General features: G+C 39.0%; 1 protein-coding gene across 1 annotated transcript in view; it reads left to right on the top strand.

Moving 5' to 3' along the window:
• Nucleotides 1-22599, top strand: part of CSTPP1 (centriolar satellite-associated tubulin polyglutamylase complex regulator 1) — a 190613-nt gene that overhangs the window by 32120 nt on the left and 135894 nt on the right. The window contains exon 2 of the mRNA XM_046017674.1: nucleotides 17268-17370. Coding sequence (XP_045873630.1) covers nucleotides 17268-17370 — 103 coding nt within the window. The remainder of the gene's footprint in view (nucleotides 1-17267; nucleotides 17371-22599) is intronic.

Raw genomic sequence — 22599 nt, 5'->3', positions numbered from 1 at the left:
TGGGGGAGAGGGAGAAGTTGGGGGAGAGGGAAGGAAGTAGGGAGCCCAACACGGGGCTTGGTCCCAGGACCTGGGGATCTTGACCTGAGCTGAAGGCAGATACTTCACCACCTGAGCCACCCAGGTGTCCCGCACAACTCTCTGAGTATACTAAAAATTGTTGAATTGTATATGTTAAAATTTTTGTGGTAAGTGAATTATATCTCAATAAAACTACTACTGAAAGAAAAGAATCCTCTGGGATACCTGACTGGCTCAGTCAGTGGTGCATGCTACTCTTGATCTCAGGGTCATGAGTTCAAGTCCCATGTTGGGGATAGAGTTTATTTAATAAAGAAAAAAATGAAGAAAGAAAAAATGAAAAGGGTCCACATTTTCTCAACCTGCAATCTTTTTAACTGTGCACATACACAGTATTAATATATGCTTATATATACATACTTGATATGCAATATACGTATTGTACATATTGCATATGTGTTGACTAGTTCAAAAAATATATAACAAGGCATACATTGAGAGGAATTGTTTCCTCCCTGTCCCAATTTACCCCTTTCTTCCTCTCCTGTGTTCTACAGACAACTGCTTTTATTCAACCAGCTCTTTTTTTTTTAAGATTTTATTTTTAAGTAATCTGTACACCCAATGTAAGGCTTGAACTCACAACCCTGAGATCAAGAGTCACACACTCTTCTGACTGAGCCAGCCAGGTGTCCCTCCACCAGCTCTTTTAAATCTGTGGGATAGGATTATGTTTTGGTTCTCCCGAGTTTCCAGTACTGCTGAGGCTTGCCATTTTTTTTTCCTGAAATGACCTTTTTCTTTACTTTTTCTAAAATAAATTCTTTTTCTGCCTTTATCATAAAGGCATGTAATTGCCTCATTGGGTTGTCTCCAAATTAAGGTTTCAGCATAATTCACTAGTCTGATTTTCAGTACTTAGATTATTTTCTAGCCAACCATTATAATAAATAAGGGTAACACTTTCTTTGTAATACCTATTATCATTTATCATACCTCAAGAAAAAGTTATTTATAATTTTTCCTGGATTATGATTGGCACCAGAGATTTGAATAGACTATCAATAGAATAAAAGAAGCCTGAATGATATAATTTGACTATTCCATTTAGAAGGTTAGGTCCATTCAGGGAATATGAAAATGTATTTGAGAATAATTTGGTTTTGCCATGACTTATTTTGCTTGTTTTGTACAAAGAAAAACTTTGGCAACATGGTTATAGATGGAAATACAGAGAACTTCGGAACTACGTTTGAGCAAGCCCAGGTAGTTTCCGTCATTGAATCAAGAATGAAAAGAATGAGGAAAGACTTCAATTTCTTTTTTTTTTTAAGTTTTATTTATTTACATAATCTCTACAACCCCGTGTGGGGCTCAAACTCACAACCCCAAGATCCAGTCACGTGCTTTTCCAACTGAGCCAGCCAGACACCCCAGTGAGACAGCTAGGCGCCCCTTCAGTTTCTTTATCTATAAAATGATGGTAGTTAAACGATATGATCTTAAAATCCTTCCACTCCTTAAGCTTGTGCAATTCAGGAGCAGTGGTGAGAATAGTAATGAAGTGATTGGCTACTGGTTCCAAGTTTAGCACAACCAAGAGAGACCCATGGAACAATCTGTGGGAGGACCTAAACGATTTCAAGTCCTGTTGAAGAGGAACAGTGTGTTCAATGGAAATGAAGGAGGAAATGGAATTTTCGGGTCGGGGATTTGATGGGCCATCGTGAAAGAAAGCCCACCATGTGCTCCTGGGAAGAAAGATGTGGGTTCTGGGTTTTGTTTTTTTTTTGACATGTAGGTCATAAACTCTTCAGGGAGCTATAGATGAACCGTAGGAGGTTCTCAAATCCTCTAAATTATGCACAACATATTAAATTATATCCATTTTTCTGTGAGAAAGTATTTTCAGCTTCATGTAGATTCTTATCATAACCTGAGGGGGGGGAAACCGTTCACTCTTAAAAATGAATGGTAAAGACTCTTAATGATGAAAATGGAGAAAGAGGGACACCTCAGTGGCCTTGCAGTGGGTGAATATGGTCATTGTGATATTTTCAGCGTCGGCTAGGTTTCAGTCACAAGACCTAGAAGTGAAAGGTAAGAAAATGTGTAGAAAGAACCAGAATTTGCCATAAGGCAGTTTTGAGTCTTGGCTGGCCATTATTAGCCGTGTGACCCTGGGCAATTTTATAATCCCTGTAAGGCTCAGTTTCCTCATGTGTAAAATGGGGCTAGTAAGTATCTCCCTTAAATGGTGGTTGTGAACGCAAAATGAGACAACACAGGTTGAGCACATAAGACGGAGCTTGGCCCTTCGCAGGTATTTGGTAAACCTCTCCCCTCACAGGGTTTTGGTTTTGTGTATCTGGTCCTCAGTAAGTCCATCTTCAGAGAATGGCTCAGTGATGGTCACACTCAAGAATATCCTGTCTTATTAAGTGGTCAGTGTAGAGGTTCTTTCCCATGCAGACTTGCCAGCCGGGTGTGTAAAAAACCCACATTGGACGTGTTGCCTGGCAGCACGTGGCCCTGAGTGGCGGTACATGGCTTGCATTGTAATGTCATCAGTGCAGGGCCAGCTGGCCGAGCGTGTTCTGCCGCACGGGCTAGGAACTCCGTCCCCAACAAAACAGCAGCCCGCACTAGGGTTAACAGAAAATGACAAACCAGGCATGGATGAGGGAGGCGCCAGCAGAGCAGCGGGATGTCCTTTGATTTGCTTCTGTTATTTGCATGTCTTTCTTGTGATGTCTGTGAAATGTTCAGAATGACAAAGTTTTTAAAAGACCTGCTGACTCCGCCTGAAAAATGTGAAAAACCTCCCGTTTAGAGACCTATTATGTCCAGCTAGCCGCATTTTCTATATCTTTTTCTTCATTTTTTATTAATGCAAACATTTGCATGAAGACAGAACCTTTGTTACGGAGAGAGTTCATCTGCCCCTGCTGCTTACTGGCCCTGCCATGCCAGAGCACAACAGAACCTTTGTTACGCTTTCAGCAAAGCTGTTTATGAACGGTGGCTTACTGAGGACTGCTTCCTGTGCTGTGTGCTTCCATTTTGTCTCAAAAGAAAAAAAGAAAATAGTTCTTAGGAGTGAAAAGAATTTGGACTTTCTTTTATTCAAGTCTTGGATGTTGAAATGACAAGTAGCTCCAAATTTGTGAGGAACTGGTAATGGCACCGAATGCATTTTTTCACTTTACCTTGAACATAATGAAGCCCTTAGTAACAATGGACAGAGCAAGTGCTTTCTCATTGGAATAGAGGGAAGGAACAGTAAAAAGGCAACAGAAAGAGGGGTTGAGAACAGGACAAAAGTGGCTTCCTGTCAGAACCCTAATATTGTAGCAGAATGTGTTTTGGTACTTAGTGTTTCCTACCTGGGAGGCGCAGTCCTGAAGTGGTTGAGTTGAATAAAGAATAGGACCACAGTGTATAAATAGTGATACGGTTTACGTATTCATCCAGTAAATATTTGAATGACTGGTATGTGAAGACACTGAATGGTCCTGAGTGTTAAAGGGGATAAAAGATAAATGAGTCATGGCGACTCCCTCTGTGAGGAGTTGGAAGTCTAACAAAGAAGATAACACATGTATAACAGAAATAACTCTGTATCAAGGTAGAAAGTGCCACTGGAGATATTTAAAATAGGTGTTAGGGAATTCAGGAAAAGGAAGATTGCTTCTGGGTCAGAGTGAATCAGGGAAAGCTTCACGGAGAAGGTGGCATTTGACTTGAGCCTGACGGGAAAAGTAGGGTTGGACATTGCAACATAGCTGTGAATGAGGAGTCAAAAATTATGTTGGTCTGGTAAAATAGATTCCAAAGTATATTTTTATAGGGTATTTTGGTGTTTGACACTAGTGATTTAGATGCTATGGTGAGTGTTGGCATGTGTTTTCTTTTTTTTTTTTTTAATTTTTTTTATTAAAATTAAGAGAGCACAAGCAGGGGGAGGGTCAGAAGCAGAGGGAGATGCAGACTCCCTGCTGAGCAGGGAGCCCAATGAGGGGCTCGATCCCAGGACACTGAGATCATGACCTGAGCCGAAGGCAGAGGCTTAACCCACTGAGCCACCCAGGCGCCCCTCGCATGTGTTTTTTATGTGAACTAAATTAGGGCTGGACCAGCCTATACTGTTCCAATCATTCACCCCATGACTTTTGTGCACTTTGGCCTAGGCCTCTAGAGCTTCTATAAATGTCTACAATAGCATCTTTACTTTCATAACAAAAATAGAAACTCAAAGGGATTATTGAGCATTATTACAGCCATATCCCATAATCAGGGTGCAGACATAGTTCTGAGTGGGGATTTGACACGTGAGACTCATGGTTAAAAGAGAATTCCCACCTTCATACAGAGGCAGTATCAAACAGAAAGGAGAGATCAGGAATTCTAAGCCCGTGAGTTTTCACCTACCTTAAATTAGAACTCATTTCTTTGTCTTCCTACCATTAGACTAAATGAAGTCCTGTTAGTGTAATAAGAGTTACTAATTTTTGTGAGATGGTTTGAATATAAAATGACAAGTAATTGATAAGGTACTGCATTAGTACCTTGTTGCATTAATACCACTAATCTGTATATTCATAATTAATTGTATATTACCAAATATAATTGTTAATAATTTGTAAAGGCATGGTTTTCCCCAAAGGCTACAACTTTTGCTGACCATATAGCACAATTAATTTTCGCCTTGTAGATTAAAATTTTTTTTTAAAGATTTATATATTTATTTTAGAGAGAGAGAAAGAGAGCACGAGCAGGAGGGGCAGAGGGAGGAGAGAGAACCTCAAGCAGGCATCACGCTGAGCTCAGAGCCTGATGTGGGGCTTGATCTCACAACCCTGAGATCACAACCTGAGGTGAAATCAAGAGTCAGACACTTAACTGACTGTACCTCACAGGTGCCCTTTTTCCTTGTAACATTAGTACTTCCCTACCTGATATGACATTAGGAGTGGCACTTGATTTACTCCATCTTTGTCAATTTATAGGGTTTTATTTAACCTGGGGTGACTTCTGGAAAATAGTTTTATGACTGTTTATGGAGTTGATTTGATCACAATGCTGCTCTATGAATAACTATTTTTGCAAAGCTATTATCATGATGTTATTACTTGGGGTCTTCTTGTGTCCCTAGACTGTAGCTGTGGGGACACTTCAGTGCCACTTGGGATTTCTCTGACATTCAGGGAGTACATTTTGTTATGGTCAGCTAGCTGAGTGCTTTGAATTTAGATCTCTGGAAATCCTCCTTAAAAACATTTTTTTTTTCTGTAGCTTCTGGCACTTGTAATTACAAGACTCCAACCTACTAATTCTATATTATGCGACTTAGACTAGAAATACTGAAGAAATAGGATTTAAGTAATGAGCCTTAATTGACATCCCCAAAATATCAAAAATCACCAGTTTTAGGAAGAAAGGAAGAAGGAAGAATTAATGGCTGACTGGAGACTGTTCGAATGTCAAAGCACCCAGCTGTGCACAGCTGTTAACTTGTATAATACCTCTATTGGTTGAGGGAAGTGGACTTCAGGTTTTCGTCCTCCACTTTACATAAAGATCTTTAATGACCTCTTGTTTTCTGGTTGTCACAGGTGATGTTAACATATGTGTAATGCTTTGTTTGCCCTCAGTGTGTCTTTTAGCATTTAAGTTTGACTAGCTGTATAGCAGAAATGTGGTGGTTTGGATGCCCAAATACATTGTATTAGTTTTATCTGTTTTATAATTAACTATTAATGTAAATGATCTTTCCTTAATTTGTAACTCTGTCCTTAGAAAATTCCACTTGATATATGTCATGTGGCATAGCTCTTTACATATACATATATATACACACACACACACACACACACACACACACATATATATACATATATAATTTATTTGAGAGAGACAGTGCCCAAGCAGGCGAAGGGGCAGAGGAGGAGGGAGACTCCCCACTGAGCAAGGAACCTGATGCAAGGCTCAATCCCAGGATTCCAGGATCATGACCTGAGCCGAAGGCAGACATTTAACTGACTGATCTACCCGGGTGCACCATGGCATAGCTCTTTAAGGGCTGCAGTAAAGTGCAGTCCTGTCCATAGACTTGGATTCAAATCCTGTCTCTGCTACTCACCAGACCATTAACATTTAGGTAAATTACATATCCGAGTCTTCCTTTTTTCACCTATAAAATGAAGATAAAAGTACCCATCTCATAAGTCTGTTGTGAGAATTAAATGAATTAATGCCCATAAAATGCTTAGAAGACTGCCTTGCACAGAGAGCTTAATAAATGTTAGCTGTTGTTATTATTACATTTATAGGTCTAACTACCATTAAGCAGACCCCGTAATGATCAAGAGCTATTAAAGGAGGGAAGCCTCCTGCGTTTATATCAAGGATATTTATCAAGATATTCATATGCAATGTGTGATTCACTTATAATTTTTTCTGAGTGCCCAAAGTTAACATACAGCTGTTTCATATTTGGAGCTAGTTAATGTTTGAAGGGGGCTGATTTGGGGTTAACACTTTAACTTTACTTTTCTCTACACTAAGTTTAAAATTTTTAAAAATATATTATGCTCTCTATGTTAACTGTGAATTCGTGATTTGGTAAGGGACACAATTACTTAAAGATCATATTAGAAAAAACATAAGATAGACGGTTTATACACTTGGAGTAGAGAGGGTCTGTCTGAACATTACACAAAGCATAAAAGTCACAATAAAATACTTCTGGTTGTATCAACAGTTAAAATGTCAATACAATGAAAGATGCCACAAACAAATTAGATGAAAAGCCATAAGGTAGTTTTATATATTTGCAAAATATATAAAATTAGGGGAAAAGCTCTACAAATCGGTGAAGAAAACACAACCAGAGAGGAAAATGGGCAAAAGATACTAGCAGATTATTCACAGAAGAGATACAAATAAACATGAAAATATGCTTAACTTTATTTCTACTTAAGAAGACTAAAATTAAAACAAGAGTGAAAAGCTATTTTATAGCTGTTAAATTGGCAAAATTACAAAGTTTTAGACCAAGGATAGTGAAAACAGATATTCTTACGGCTGGGAAGAATGCAAATTGAAATAACCCTTTGTAAAGCAATTGTGTGTATCTAAGTAAACATGGAGATGTGGAGTGCCCTTGGGCACTGCTGGTGGGATTATGAACTGGTATAACTACTATGGAAAACAATATGGAAGATATTAAAAAAATTAAAAATAGAACTACCATATGATCCAGCAATTCCAGTTATGGGAATATATCCAAAGGAAATGAAAACACTAAATTGAAAAGCTATCTGCACCTCCATGTTCAGTGCAGCATCATTTACAATAGTCAAGACATGGAAACAACCTAAGTGTCCATCGATGGATAAATGGATAAAGAAGTTGTGGTGTGTTAACATCATTGGGCATCAGGGAAATGCAGATCAAAACCACAACGAGATACCACCTCACACCAGTCAGAATGGCTAAAATTAACAATCAGGAAACAATAGGTGTTGGTGAGGATGTGGAGAAAGGGGAACCCTCCTACACTGTTGGTGGGAATGCAAGCTAGTGCAGCCATTCTGGAAAACAGTGTGGAGATTCCTTAAAACATTGAAAATAGAGCTACCCTATGACCCAGCAGTCACACTACTGGGTATTTACCCTAAAGATACAAATGTAGTGATCTGAAGGGACACGTGCACCCAAATGTTTATAGCAGCAATGTCCACAATAGCCAAACTATGGAAAGAGCCTAGATGTCCATCAACAGATGAATGGATAAAGAAGATGTGGTATAGGGGCGCCTGGGTGGCTCAGTGGTTTAAGCCTCTGCTTTCAGCTCAGGTCATGATCTCAGGGTCCTGGGATCGAGCCCCGCATCAGGCTGTCTGCTCAGTGGGGAGCCTGTTTCTCCCTGCCTCTCTGCCTACTTGTGACCTCTCTCTGTGTCAAATAAATAAATAGAATATTAAAAAAAAAAGATGTGGTGTGTATATACACACACACACACACACACACACATACACACACACAATGAAATACTATGCAGCCATCAAAAGAAACAAAATCTTGTCATTTGCAACAGTGTGGTTGGAACTAAAGGGTATTATGCTGAGCAAAATTAGTCAATCAGAGAAAGACAATTATATGATCTCTTTGATATGAGGAATTTGAGAGGCAGGGCGGGGGGGGCGGGTCATAGCGGGTAGGGAAGGAAAAAATGAGACAAGATGGGATAGGGAGGGAGACAAACCATAAAAGACTCTCAATCCCACAAAACAAATGAGGGTTGCTGGGGGGTGGGGGATAGGGATAAGGTGGCTAGGTTATGGACTTTGGGGAAGGTATGTGCTATGGTGAGTGCTGTGAAATGTGTAAGCCTGATGATTCACAGACCTGTACCCCTAGGGCAAATAATACATTATATGTTAATTAAAAAAAAAAAAGAAGTTATGGTGTGTATATATAATGGAATATTATCCAGCCACAAAAAATGAGGAAATCCTACATGGATGGATCTCGAAGGCATTATGCTAAGTGAAATAAGTCAGAGAAAGACACATACTGTATGATTTCACTTACATGTGGAATCTAAAAGCAAACAACAAACAAAACCCCAAACTCATTGAAAAAGAAATCAGACACGTGATTGTCAGAGGCAGAGGAGGAGAGGGAATTAGAGGAAGGTGGTACGGAGGCAGGTGCGGATTTCCAGTTATAAGATAAATGAGTACTGGGGAGATAACCTACAACATAATGACTGTAGTTACCACTGCTGTATGGTACATGGAAAGGTGGTTAAGAGAGTAAATCCTAAGTGTTCTCATCATAAGGAGAAAAATGTTTTTTCTTCTTCCTTTTCTTTTTATTTTATATATATGGTGAATGTTAGCAGAACCTATTATGACGATCATTTCACAATATTATGTAAATCAAACCATCAAGTCATATGCCTTAAGCATATACGATGATGTTTGTCAATTATTTCTTAATAAAACTGGAAAAAAGTCCACAAAGATAATGTGCATCCTGTGGCATGCCAATTCCATAGCAAAACTCTTTCACATATGCACAGGAAACGTATAAGGATATTCAACACAACAAGGTTTACTATAATGAAAATAAGGAAACAGCCTAAATATTTATCAGTAGAGAAATATTTGCCATTGAGAAATACTGCAAGGGTAATTTGTTTTCATATTATAGAAAAGATCTCCAGGCACGGTTGAGCAAAAAAAAAGCAAGGTTCAGAAAAAAGTATATGTCATTTATTTTAAAACAAAACTAAACGCAGCTCACAAATTATGTATTTCTGTACTTTTTAAAGTACCAAACTGACAACTGTTACCAATGGGAACTGGGGTTGGTTTTTAACTTTTTCAGTACTGTTTGAATCTTTAAAAATAATTACATGTGCAAAAAAAATTACATGAGTAATTAGAAATAAACTTTTTTTACAATTTAAAGATCATGTAAGTACTTTTAACTGTCTGATTTACCAATTTAAGCTTCTTTTCTAGTATTTACATGGATAGCCAGCAATTTCTAGATAATACAGTACAAATGGGACACATTATAAGGTTTTGGGTTTTTCTTATTATGTTTTGCTTTTGTTTTTGTTTTTGAGAGGTTGTGTGTTATAGTGGAAGGACATAGGCTTTGGAGTAAAATCTAAGTTTACATCCTGGATCAGCCATCTATTAAGATTTTAGCAGGTTCCTTAACCTCTCTGAGCTTCAAGAAAGTCTATTACTTACCTCATTGAGTTGTGTAAGGATTACATGTGCTGGTTTTCCTCATTTCCCATCTCCTTTGGTCAGAGGAAATTGGTCTAGTGTGGTCTAAGATCAAAGATGGTCTTCTGTGGGTAATAAAGTATTTCACCAGAACATGCTATATCCCTGGATCAGGACATACGTGTAAAGATGGAGGAGATGTATTAATTTTTTAAACCAGTAAGCTATCTATTTGTACTTCACAAGATCAAATCAAATCAATTCATGTTAATGACTTATAAATGATCTTGAAGCTTCTAAACAGTTTTTACATGACAAGTTGTTTGGTGAACAGGGTTACTTTTCTTATCTCAGAGTACAGTCTTAATTTAATTCAACATTTGTGCCAGCCAGCATCTGAATTTCAAGAGGCTTCAAAGACTGAAATGTGTCTCAGAAAGACTCTGGCAAGGGAGGAAAAAGCCAGATTTAAAGTTAAATATATGTATATGCTATGCTTTTCGCTTACACTGCTGTGCTCTTGTATGTGTCTATTAATATCACACATAGTAATTCATGTGAATACTTTTCTGGTGAGACTTGTTTATTCTAGTATAGGGACTCTGTATTAAATAATAATAACAAAATGAGTGGTCTAATTAATGTAGGTGGAAATTCTAGGCCCCTTAAGCAATAATTTCCAAATGGGACCCTTTATTTGATTGCAAAACAAACAAGCTAATACTTTGATGGTATTTATGCTTGGGAAGAGAGTTAAAAAGAAATAGTTCTGGACTTTCCCCATGTAAATTAGATCCTCCTGAGTAATTAGCAGTTAATAAGTGAACGCTTCCTAAGTTTAAAGGTTATAACCAAAATGGGCATATGCTTAGGTATATTACTGTATGTATAAAGTTTATATAGCCTAGGAATCCCTGAAGATAATTTGTAAACATCCTTGGTTGGATGAGCAGAACTTTAACTAAGTGAGTGGGGGGCTATAGGAAATTGGTTGCTTGGTGGTTATTATTAGTGTTGAAAATCTACTGTCTTCTGAGTTTTGCGATGTCTGGGAGTGGTACATAGTAACAACTGTAGTAATAACAACTATAAACATAATCGCTAATATTTAGTGCATACTTAACTATGTGCCAAGCCCTATGCCAGGATTATTACATTACATACATTATTTTCTTTAATTCTCACTACAAGCTTAGGTGGTAGGTACTATTCCCTAATTTTATAGAAAAGGGCAGAGAGATTAGGTAGCTTCCTTAAAGTCACACCGTTAGTGCCAGAGCTAGAAATCAAGTCCAGATCAACCTGACTTCGGAGCCCATGTTCCATTTTTGTTTGTTTGTTTGTTTGTTTTGTTTTTAAGATTTCATTTATTTATTTGACAGAGAGACAGCAAGGAGAGCAGGAACACTAGCAGGAGGAGTGGGAGAAGGAGAAGCAGACTTCCTGCCAAGCAGGGAGCCCGATGAGGGGCTCGATCCCACGACCCTGGGATCATGACCTGAGCTGAAGGCAGACACTTAATGACTCAGCCACCCAGGCGTCCCAGAGCCCATGTTCTTAACCATTGCAAAAAATTGCTGTGTCATTACTGTAGAATCAGTATGTAGCCATAATAATATAATTACTAATGTGTTACTTTTTGTATATACCAAATATTTTCCAAAGAAGTAGTTTATTATTAGTCATATCATTCCTGGTATCATACCCATTTTATAGCAGGAGTGACTGTGGTATAAAGAAACCCTATGACCCAGCAATTGCACTACTGGGTATTTACCCTAAAGATACAAACATAGTGATCCGAAGGGGCACGTGTACCCGAATGTTTATAGCAGCAATGTCTACAATAGCCAGACTATGGAAAGAACCTAGATGTCCATCAACAGATGAATGGATAAAGAAGATGTGGTATATATACACAATGGAATACTATGCAGCCATCAAAAGAAATGAAATCATGCCATTTGCGACGACGTGGATGGAACTAGAGCGTATCATGCTTAGTGAAATAAGTCAATCAGAGAAAGACAACTATCATATGATCTCCCTGATATGAGGACATGGAGAAGCAACATGGGGGGGTAGGGGGATAGGAGAAGAGTAAATGAAACAAGATGGGATTGGGAGGGAGACAAACCATAAATGACTCTTAATCTCACAAAACAAACTGGGGGTTGCTGGGGGGAGGTGGGATTGGGAGAGGGGGAGCGGGCTATGGACATTGGGGAGGGGAGGCGAACCATAAGAGACTATGTACTCTGAAAAACAACCTGAGGGTTTTGAAGGGTCAGGGGTGGGAGGTTGGGGCAACCTGAGGGTTTTGAAGGGTCAGGGGTGGGAGGTTGGGGGAACAGGTGGTGGGTAATGGGGAGGGCACGTTTTGCATGGAGCACTGGGTGTTGTGCAAAAAGAATGAATACTGTTACACTGAAAAAAATAAATAAAATGAAAATAAAATATAAAAAAAAAAAAGAAATTAAATGATCAGCAGGAGGCCATTACACAGAACCAAGAAGTTTCTGATCCACATGGCCTTTGAGAGGTTCATATAACGATCAATCATGCAGAGTTACTTATATTTCATTTAAATCTTTCAGTGCAGCATGTTGAAGTTATAAGCGCTTATCTCAGAGAGTGATGCTATCTGAGCAAGACAGGGACCTTGGGGCTTCATGTGGATTTCAGAACAATAGAGCCTTATTGGTACATGTTAGAAAAGTTAATCCTGGGTTTGTTGTAGGAATCACGGCAAAGCAGTAGAAGAAAAATCAATCTGAAACGTTTTTTCTTTTCCAAAGAGGGCAACAAAGGTGCCCAGATATCTTTGCCCTCGGGGGTGCAGGTGTGCTGTTTTTATTCTTTAATCATTCACATAAATTAAAGCCTATTCCTTTGCATTTAAAAAATAATATAAAACGACACTCTCCGTGTTTTATTGCCAGGCAAGAGCTTTGAACTTCTGTCTCATTGAAGTTTGATAAACTGCAAGGATTTTCCAGGGCTGGGTGGTGCCCACAGAGGGAACATTGGACTGATAAGAGCTGCAGGTGAAGGAAAGCACCAGAGAGTATCGGTTAGACAGAGCTCCTCGCACTTGGCTTGTGGGAAATTCTCTGCAGGGAGGAACTTTTCCCTGCTTTTTCTGGCTCTTCTTAGCGGCTTCCCTTCACCCACAAATAAAAAGGGCACCAGGGCTTTCTGTTTCCACATTGTGAACAAGGAATGGTAGGGGGGGCGACTACTTCATGGTGGGGTGGTTCTTTATAAGAAGCTCTGAAATTAAATGACAAATTCTAACTTCACACAAAATGCTGATTGGCATGCACACCTATGCAGGCAGGGACAAGACAGGCCTGCACGCGTGCATGCACACACACACACACACATTTACACAGACGCAAATGGACCATATTTCTCAGATGATTTTACTATCAACTTATGCCCCTGCCCTGTGCTTTATGTGAAATAAAGATCATATTTACTGGAAAACTGATTACACAGGTGTTAATGATGAGGCAATATGCTATAGTGTTTGGAATATGGGTTCTTGGTTTGAGTCTTGGCTTCTCTCACTAGCTTGGCTGTGTGATCTTGAGCAAGCTACTTCTATAAATTTCGTTCTCCCATTTGTAAAATTGAGGTATGCAAAATACATATGCATCATAAGATTGTGGTAAAGACTAAATACTATGATGCATGTTAAGACAATGAGCACAATATCTCACATATTGTTCACTAAGTTGCACAGGTGCTCCAAGTTGGTATCATTATTGTTATCATTATTATGTGTAATATTATTAAACTCCATAAACATCAGATCAGTGGATGAATGTTAAACAGACATAGTCCTTTTTCTTTCTTCCTTCCTTCCTTGCTTTCCCCATGCCCCGACCTTTTTTTTTGGTGCAAAGTCGTCTTCCAGAAAATTTCTCCTCTTTCCTACCCCCAGGAGGACAAAAGTACTTTGATTCTAATTGCTCTGAAAATATTTCTCTCTTAAAGGGCCTTCACACTGACATTTAGTCCCTGAAGTCAGGGAGGAGAAGCAGCAGGATTTGCAACTAAGTAGAGCTCTTTTAATTTCTACCATCAAATCAAAAACAAAATCCAAAATACTCTAATCCTGTATTAGCTTTAGGTAGATCTAAGTCAAAGAAAGTCCATCTAGTGCAAGGAAGGAAACTTTTTATTTTTATTTTTTTTTGAAACTTTTTATTTTTTTAAAGATTTTTATTTATTTGAGAGAGAGAGAGAGCGCACGAGTGGGGCTAGGGACAGAGGGAGAGGGAGAAGTAGACTTTCTGCTGAGCAGGGAGTCCAACAGAGGGCTTTATCCCAGAACCCCAGGATCATGACCTGAGCGGAAGGCAAACACTTAACCCACTGAGCCACCCAGGTGCCCCGGAAGGAATCTTTTTATAAGACCAGGATAAGTAGGGTCGTCTCAGTGGCTCAGTGGGTTAAGCCTCTGCCTTTGGCTCAGGTCATGATCTCAGGGTCCTGGGATCAAGCCCCGCATCGGGCTCTCTGCTCAGCACAGAGCCTGCTTCCCCCTCTCTCTGCCTGCCTCTCTGCCTACTTGTGATCTCTCTCTCTCTGTCAAATAAATAAATAAAATCTTAAAAAAAAAAAAAAGACCAGGATAAGTGGGTGGAAAAAGGGAAGGAGAATACAGAGGTGACAGTGTTGCTGATTTTAATGTGACTTTGACCATTTTCTTCCCAATTTAGTACATATTAAAGTATTAAACAATGAATGCCAAAAATTGGCATGTGTTGTCTCTTCACTCTCAGTTTTGGCCATTTCTTGGAGAGAGTTTTCCAGTTGGATAACCTGTTTCTGAAGCATTGATTTTATTTTCATCTTTTTTTGCAGTGTATTAATACTTGTTAGCTTTGGAAAGCACTTGTATGGACAGAATAAATCACAGAATGTAAACCTGTCATTCATCTGGACTTTAGGCCCATGCAAAGATGGTGAAACCTTATGTCGCCATTGTCAAATGAAGACTCTCCTGAGTACAGCTTATTTAGATAAACTTACTTGCTTTTTTAGTTTCCCTAGACTGCCAGGATTTCAGGAATGGTTTTTTGAAGTACGTAGTTTTTTAGGGGTGGTGGAGAGGCAAAGGGGGAGGGAGAGAGAATCCCAAGCAGGCTCCATGCCCAGTGCAGAGCCTGACACAAGGGTTCGATCTCACAACCTAAGATCATGACCTGAGCCAAAATCAAGACTTGGATGCTTAACCGACTGAGCCGCCTGGGTGCCCCTTGAAGTACCTGTTTTTTATAAATTTTAGGTAATTCCCCCATATTTTCCTGAGGGATGAAACTGAAAGAGCCAGAGTCCATCTTGGTAACAACTTTGTGGAATTGCTTTTTGACAAGATGTTCATTACTGATGAGGTTTTTTTGGTTCTTGCTGCTCCAGAAGAAAGGTTTTCTTTGTTTGTTTGTTTTGTTTCTTTTTAAAATTTTGGATGGAAAATGGAAATACTGAATTGGAAATTTCTATGTGTAGTGTGCCAGGTTATCATTGTTGTTCCTCAAGACAAAATTCAGAGAAAGAAACAACATTTGTTGAGCACATGTTATAATGGAAGCGCTAGCCTATGACGTTTACTGAACTAAACCCCCAATAGACCTTTGAGATAGACTCTTACAAGGGACTATAGTATTTTACATGCATTATCTTATTCAACTCACATAACCGTATGATGTAGGAACTACTAATATTGTTATTATGAATAGTAATAGTATTATTTTTTAAAAAGATTTTTATTTATTTATTTGACAGACAGAGATCACAAGTAGGCAGAGAGGCAGGCAGAGAGAGAGGAAGGAAAGGAGGCTCCCTGCTGAGCAGAGAGCCTGATACGGGGCTCAATCCCAGGACCCTGGGATCATGGCCTGAGCTGAAGGCAGAGGCTTTAACCCACTGAGCCACCTAGGTGCCCCGAATAGTAATAGCCTTATTATCCACATTTCACACTGAGGAAATAGGCATGGAGAGTCATTTGCTCAAAGTCACGCAGCTAGGAATTGGTAGGGCTGACAATTGAACTATGGTTCTCTCTGAACCCCAAAGCTCAAGGTCTAAATCTGTGATTCTTAAACTTCCAGGTACATAAGAAGTATGAATGGTACTTGTTAAAAATTACTGGGCTCCATGAAAAGTACAGCATAGGAAATATAGTCAATAATATTGCAGTATCATTGTATAGTGACAAATGGTGACTACACTTAGTGTGGTGAGCATTGAGTAATATGTAGAATTGTCAAAGCACTGTGTTGTACATTTGAAACATGGCATACAATGTTATATTTAAAAAGTTTCTAAAAACAACAACAACAACAACTTTTTTTGGAGCGCCTGGGTGGCACAGTGGGTTAAGCCTCTGCCTTCGGCTCGGGTCATGATCTCAGGGTCCTAGGATTGAGCCCCACATCTGGCTCTCTGCTCAGCAGGGAGCCTGCTTCCCAAGCCTCTCTCTTTCTCTGACTGCCTCTCTGCCTACTTGTGATCTCTGTCTGTCAAATAAATAAATAAAATCTTTTAAAAAAATAATACAAAAAAAGGTGTTGTTTTTTTTTTTTTTTTAGAATTATTGGGCTCCAGGTAGAAATTTAAGGTCACTAAGTCTGGGTGGTGTCAGATTACAAATCTGCACTTTAACAAGGTATCTTGGGTGATTCAGATCAAGAAGTTGATTAACCATATTTTGAGAAAGAGCTAAATTATGTTTCTTTCCACACCTGATAAAGCAGAAAACAGGTGTAGATAAAATAACTATCTAAGATAAAGCTACCAAAGACAGAGCCATGATTCAAACCAACGTCTTTCTAATTCTAATACACCCTTTCTTACAAGCCCATGATTAATTCACACATTTTCCCGTCACAACAAATGCAGAAAATGTGATTTCTGGTAAATTGAGCCACACAGATTTCACGGTCCTAAGGCTAATAACTTATAGCATCATTACTGACATTTTCATTAAATTTCCTTAAACTTTTCCATGACTTTTTTGGTTGTTGTTAAGGAATTGCGTCTTCTTGGCCAGCAGATCATCCATACTTCAAGCATGGCATCACTACTCCTGCGTTAAGCTCCTCAGACATGCAGAAGTGGAAGAGGGTGGAAGGAGGTAGAAAGAAAAGAATTCCCAGGTGTAGCTAAACGGTGCTAAAGCTCCTCACCCTCATTAACATCACCCTCCACTGAAATGAGGAGTGAAGAGTTAATATTAATAATAATAGCCAATCCGATGGCAATGGGTCATGTTCTACATTGTCTCCCATTCTACCGTTTGAGACCAGAGCTCAATTAGGTTTGCTTTGTCTATTCCAGTCCACTCCTTAGGGCAGAACCAACATCTTGATTGACTTTCATGGCTTACTACTGGGACTGGAAAGACTTACTTTCTTTGTTTCTCACTTTCTCTTTCTGTCTTGATTTTTTTTTTTTTTTTTTTTTTTTTTTTTTTTTTTTTAGCCCAGCGACATGTCCTCACGTATATGGAGGATGCAGTGTGCCAGCTGTTAGAGAATAAGGAAGATATTAGCCAGTACGGCGTTGCCAGGTTCTTCACTGAATAGTAAGTACCTGTTTTGCCAGTTGGGTGAGCCCAGAAGAGGCACTAGGAAGCAGGCAAGGTACATGAAGAATAGAGCAGAGTATAGCTGCTGATGTAGGGGCAGTGAATGGTTAGTTTTGATAGGTTGGTGAGGGCTGCCCAAACATGTTTTGGAACATATCTTTGCTGCAGTTAGTTTTGTCCAGTGATAAGTCTCCTGGGTGGTTATGATGATAGTAGCCCAAGAACTAATTATTTGATCTGTTAGCTCTGTTTCTTTAGGTCCCTCCTATAATTTTTAACTTTCTCCATTACTCAGAATGCTTACTGTGATTGCCTTTCATCAGGGTTCCCTTAGCCTATGTTTTTCATAGCCGGTTTTCCTCATGGAAGTGCTTAGGATGATTTGCTTCTGCAGTTTTCCTTCTATATCTACAGGACGCTGTGTCAATCAGCTAATGATTTCAGAGTATTCATAGGGGCGGAATAGCTTTCATATTGTGCTTCTTTGTAAAGCATGCTTGGAGTGTGTAAAAAATCAAAGTGATTACTACTTTTTAATGTCACAGAACTGTTCTTAGGCTGAATCTGTTTTGAACTCCTTGGTCTTCATGAAAGGGTGTGCTAGAGAAATACACAATGTTATTTTTATTTCCAAAATGCCGTCACATATTTGTATAATCATTTGGATTCTCCTTCCGTTTTTTTATGGTTTATTGAAAACATTCTAAGGAAGAATAGCCTTTAACAGGCTTTTTAAAATTTTTTTAAGGTTTTACTTATTTATTTGAGAGAAAGAAACAGAGTGAGGTTGGGAGGAAGAAACAGGCTTTCCCCTGAGCAATGAGCCCTGAAGGCAGAAGCTTAACCAACTGAGCCATCCAGCACCCTAACAGGCTTCTATTTAAGGGGATCATGAATCTAAGTCTATCCTCCTTGAAAATATATTTTTTCCTTTCTATTCTCCACAACTTCTTTAAAGATCAGACAGTTGTTCTAATGGGCTAAACTTGGGTTGCTATTGGGGGATTCTTGACTCTCCCTAGCTTTTTTGCCAAGCTATGGCAATAATATATACATGGCAATGTATATACACATGGCCATATATACAAATAAAGTCTAGATTTCTTATGGATTGGAATTTCAGGTCCCTGGGAAAAAACAGGCTCTCCAGGAGCAGAGCCTGTCCATTTTCCCAGTTCTCTAAAGGAGGATCAGGGAAGGAATCATGTTCTCATGGTGTAGGCTGAAGCAAATGAGGTGGGCAGGGAATAAAGACTGAGAATGAATAGCCTCACTTGCTCTTAAAGAACTGACAAGCCTGGGGGTCAAGTTTCAAGGCCATTTAATCTGTACCAGCGCTCTTGAGGCTCCTTGCCAAGTGAAATATGATTCTTCTGGGGGCAATGCGTCTTCCTGGTTTTTTTCATTTTACTCTACCTCCCCCACCCTCCAAATGCTTTATAAGTCTTTCCTATCACACTGGTTCCTTGAGGACAGACATCATTGTCTCTCCATCTTTGTGTTCCTAGTGGCTGGCACAATGTTTAGCCCATAATAGATGTTAGGTGACTGTTGAATATACAGCTGTATCTCTATTTTAAGTTACTACACACGATTTGCTCTTGTTCTTGTTAGTAATAAGGACTTTCTCTTGATTTTTCTTTCATTATTATTGATTCTTTTTTTTTAAGATTTTATTTATTTATTTGACAGACAGAGATCACAAGTAGGCAGAGAGGCAGGCAGAGAGAGGGAGAAGCAGGCTCCCTGCTGAACAGAGAGCCCGATGCAGGGCTCGATCCCAGGACCCTGAGATCATGACCTGAGCTGAAGGCAGAGGCTTAACCCTCTGAGCCACCCAGGCACCTCTATTGATTCTTTTTGATTAAGCTCTATGTTCTGCCATATAAGCAGCTGTATGCCATGTAGGTAGTACTCCAGAAGTGAACCCAACTGGTCTAGTAACTGATCCTGAACTCTATAGAGCCAATAGTAAACCTTATGACTGTTTCAAATGCTACTGAATGCTATCAACTGTAGCTTTTATCCATCAATACACTGTTGAAAAGTTGTAAGATTTTCCATAGTCCTGATAGAAATCTAGTTGCCAAGTGAGCTGTTTCTTGTCCTCAGGAAACTAAAAATTACATAATGTATATGAGTGGCACATACCTGATAGTTTTCGGAAACCCTATCGGCCCAAGGCAAGTTATTTTGAGAAATGAACCAGCATCAAAGCTCCAAATCTTAAAACAAACAGACAAGCAAAAAGACTTGAATGGAATGGACATATGATGAAATTAAAAGTAGTATTTGGTAGAGACCTGAGTGGTAGAAGCTCCTGATTTTCTTTGATTATCAATTTTATTTATCTAGTGAAAATCCTTCCTTTTCAGGCTTCAGTTTTGGGTTGATTCATAGATGCATAATGACACTAGAAAGAAGAATTCCTTATTCTTAAAAGTCCTCACTTTATAATCTTGGACAATATTTGAAATTGCTTCTGGAAGGAAGGCTTTCCTGCTGATTTTCTTCTCTGGGTCTGCTTGTCCCCTCACCTGTGCTGTCGCTCCATGGTTGCTGGTGTTTTCCAACAAATCCTTGATTGTTCCAGTAAATCTGGGTAAGCTGTAAAACATGAGTAGCTAAGCTGTACTGTGTGTGTATGTCTGCAAGACTGTGAGCTCTTTAGATCATGTTCCTCTGGACACTCTTGAAAGAAGGATACCAAATCCCAGAGGATTTTCTTTTATGTTGTATGCAACCTCTACCTCTGAATGTTGTCTTTCAACCAGAAGAAGGTAAAAGGAATTAATATTTAGAGGTGCCACTCTAAGAATAGACCAAGTGTCAGTGTGGGGTCAGGACCTCTGAAGAAGTACATCCAAGAAAATGAGGCTAGAGTAGCTATAACTTAGAAACCACAGCAGAGTGTGACCAGGTTCTTGTGGTAAAGATAAAATGAGAAATGTGGTTTTTTTTAAGACATTGGAAAATAATGATGAGAGAAAAACAGGCTGAAATCTGAGAATTCCTATCAGGATTGGGAACCATTCTTCACAGGCTAAATTGATAGTTACAACACTGTGGCATCAGGGAGCTTGACCTCCACATACTAATATAGAAATGAATGATACTCTGTGGTCTTGGTTGGTGGGCCCAGGAGGGCTCTTTCTTATGATCAAGTGTCTTGTTTTTGTTTTTGTTTTTTTTCCAATGATGGTTTTAGCTTCTTGGGGATATTTACATGATGTCTGTTTTGATTGCAAGTATACAGATACCGTCATTGGTAGAGGTTTATTTTATTTTTTTTAAGATTTTATTTATTCATTTGATACAGAGAGATACAGGGAAAGAGCTTGAGCAGGAGAAGAGGCAGAGGGAGAGGGAGAAGCAGACTCCCCGCTGAGCCGGGAGCCTGACACGGGGCTCAATCCCAGGATCTGGAGATCATGGCCAACCAACTGAGCCACCCAGGTGCCCCAATAGAGGTTTATTTTAAGGATATGTGAGAATATAAGACAGCATTCACTCATGAACTCATTCAGCAATTATTTTTGAGCACTTACAATGCATGTGCCTATGTGTAATAGGTAGTGGAGACAGTAGTGAAGAAGACAAAGTAATTATTCTCATGGATGTAAGGGTTTAGTGAGGGAGATAGTCAATAAACAAGTAAACTGATGATGAAGACAATAGCTAATAGTTAATAAATACTTGCTGTGTGCTAGGCACTGTTCTAAGCATATAACATACATTCTCTCATTTAATTCTCATAATACTGGGCAAATGGGTGGTGTAGTCGGTTAAGTGTCTGATTCTTGATTTCGGCTCAGGTCCTGATCTCAGGGTTGTGAGATCAAGTCCCATGTCGAACTCTGCACTGGACATGGAGCCTTCTTGCGATTCTTTCTCTCCCTCTGCCACCGCCCCCCTTATGTGCACATGTTCTTTCTTTTTCTCTTTCTCTCTAAAAAAGACAAATTAAGTAAATAAATAAAAATCTTTACTTCTCACAATACCATGAGGTGGGGTTTTAATATTCTCTTCATTTTATGCATTAGGAAATTCAGGCACACAAAAGTAATATTACCAAGGTTACACCGCTGATGACCATAACAAGATAAATAACAAAGAAATAACTAGGGTAACATGATATACAGGATAGTCAGGAAGGCCTCTTGGAGATGGCATTATCCCATGGGACAATTGACTCATCCCATCAAAGAGCCAATAAGTTATCTATGTTCAGGTGACTCACCTTTTGGTCCAGCTTTGTTACCTAAGCTTTCTGTGTCCAAAAAAGATAATAAGATTGATTTTATTTGCTGCTACCCGGAATGGAATAACCTTAATAGGCGGTGATCAGGGATAGCCACCAATAGGGAAACCAAGTAATTGGTTTCGCTATGCATTGCTCATATATAATAAGTGAAAGTAATAAAATAATTAGACATAAAAATTACTTGTGTTATGTATAATATTAATATGAAGATTGAAATCTTAGTTTTCAGAAAAAGAACATTAATTATTATATCTTGATATATATTAATCATCAGAATTCAATTGGGAATTTGCATGCCTTTTTTAATATACTCTTATAGTAAAAGATACCAGCATCAAATCCCTTTGTTTTTTTGTTGTTTTGCTTAGAATACATCCATAAAACGTGACCTTCGTTAATTCATTGCTGGAGACGAAAAGGAAGTTCCCACGGTGCATATTCCTAAATCACTTAAAATGTAACTCGAAAAAAACCAAACCATCATTATAAAATATGTATTATTTCTTCTTTTTTTAAACAGGTGCTCTAAGCCCTATGAAAGATGACCCACTTCTCTCCTGAGTAATCTAGAACATTCAGGGTGTAAACTTTCAGTTCTAAAGTGGGCAGATTTTTTTAGGATTATCTATTATCCAGCATTTAAGTAATGTTGTTTTGGGTCCTTCTCGTGCCCATGGTAACAGAGGAGCAGTTTTGGAGCAACAAGAAACTCATCAGAACAAACCAGGACTTCACTGATTTCCAGGCTCACAGCTTCAAATGAGGGATGGACTTGAGACTTCTCTGGGCCATTTCTGCTCCGTGTTTTCCCTACTTATTGTTGTTAAATTGAGCCAAAATGTGCTCTGGTGAAGTAATGATGACTAATCCTATTACAGACTTCTTCAAAAGGGTAATGCTTCTCCCTGCCCTGCCTCCCATCTTTTTTCCATAGTTCAGTTCTTAGCTGGAATTGACACATT

Source organism: Meles meles, chromosome 8, assembly GCF_922984935.1.
Source record: "Meles meles chromosome 8, mMelMel3.1 paternal haplotype, whole genome shotgun sequence".
Classification (NCBI taxonomy): Eukaryota; Metazoa; Chordata; class Mammalia; order Carnivora; family Mustelidae; genus Meles; species Meles meles.
This window is presented reverse-complemented; position numbering and strand designations above follow the sequence as displayed.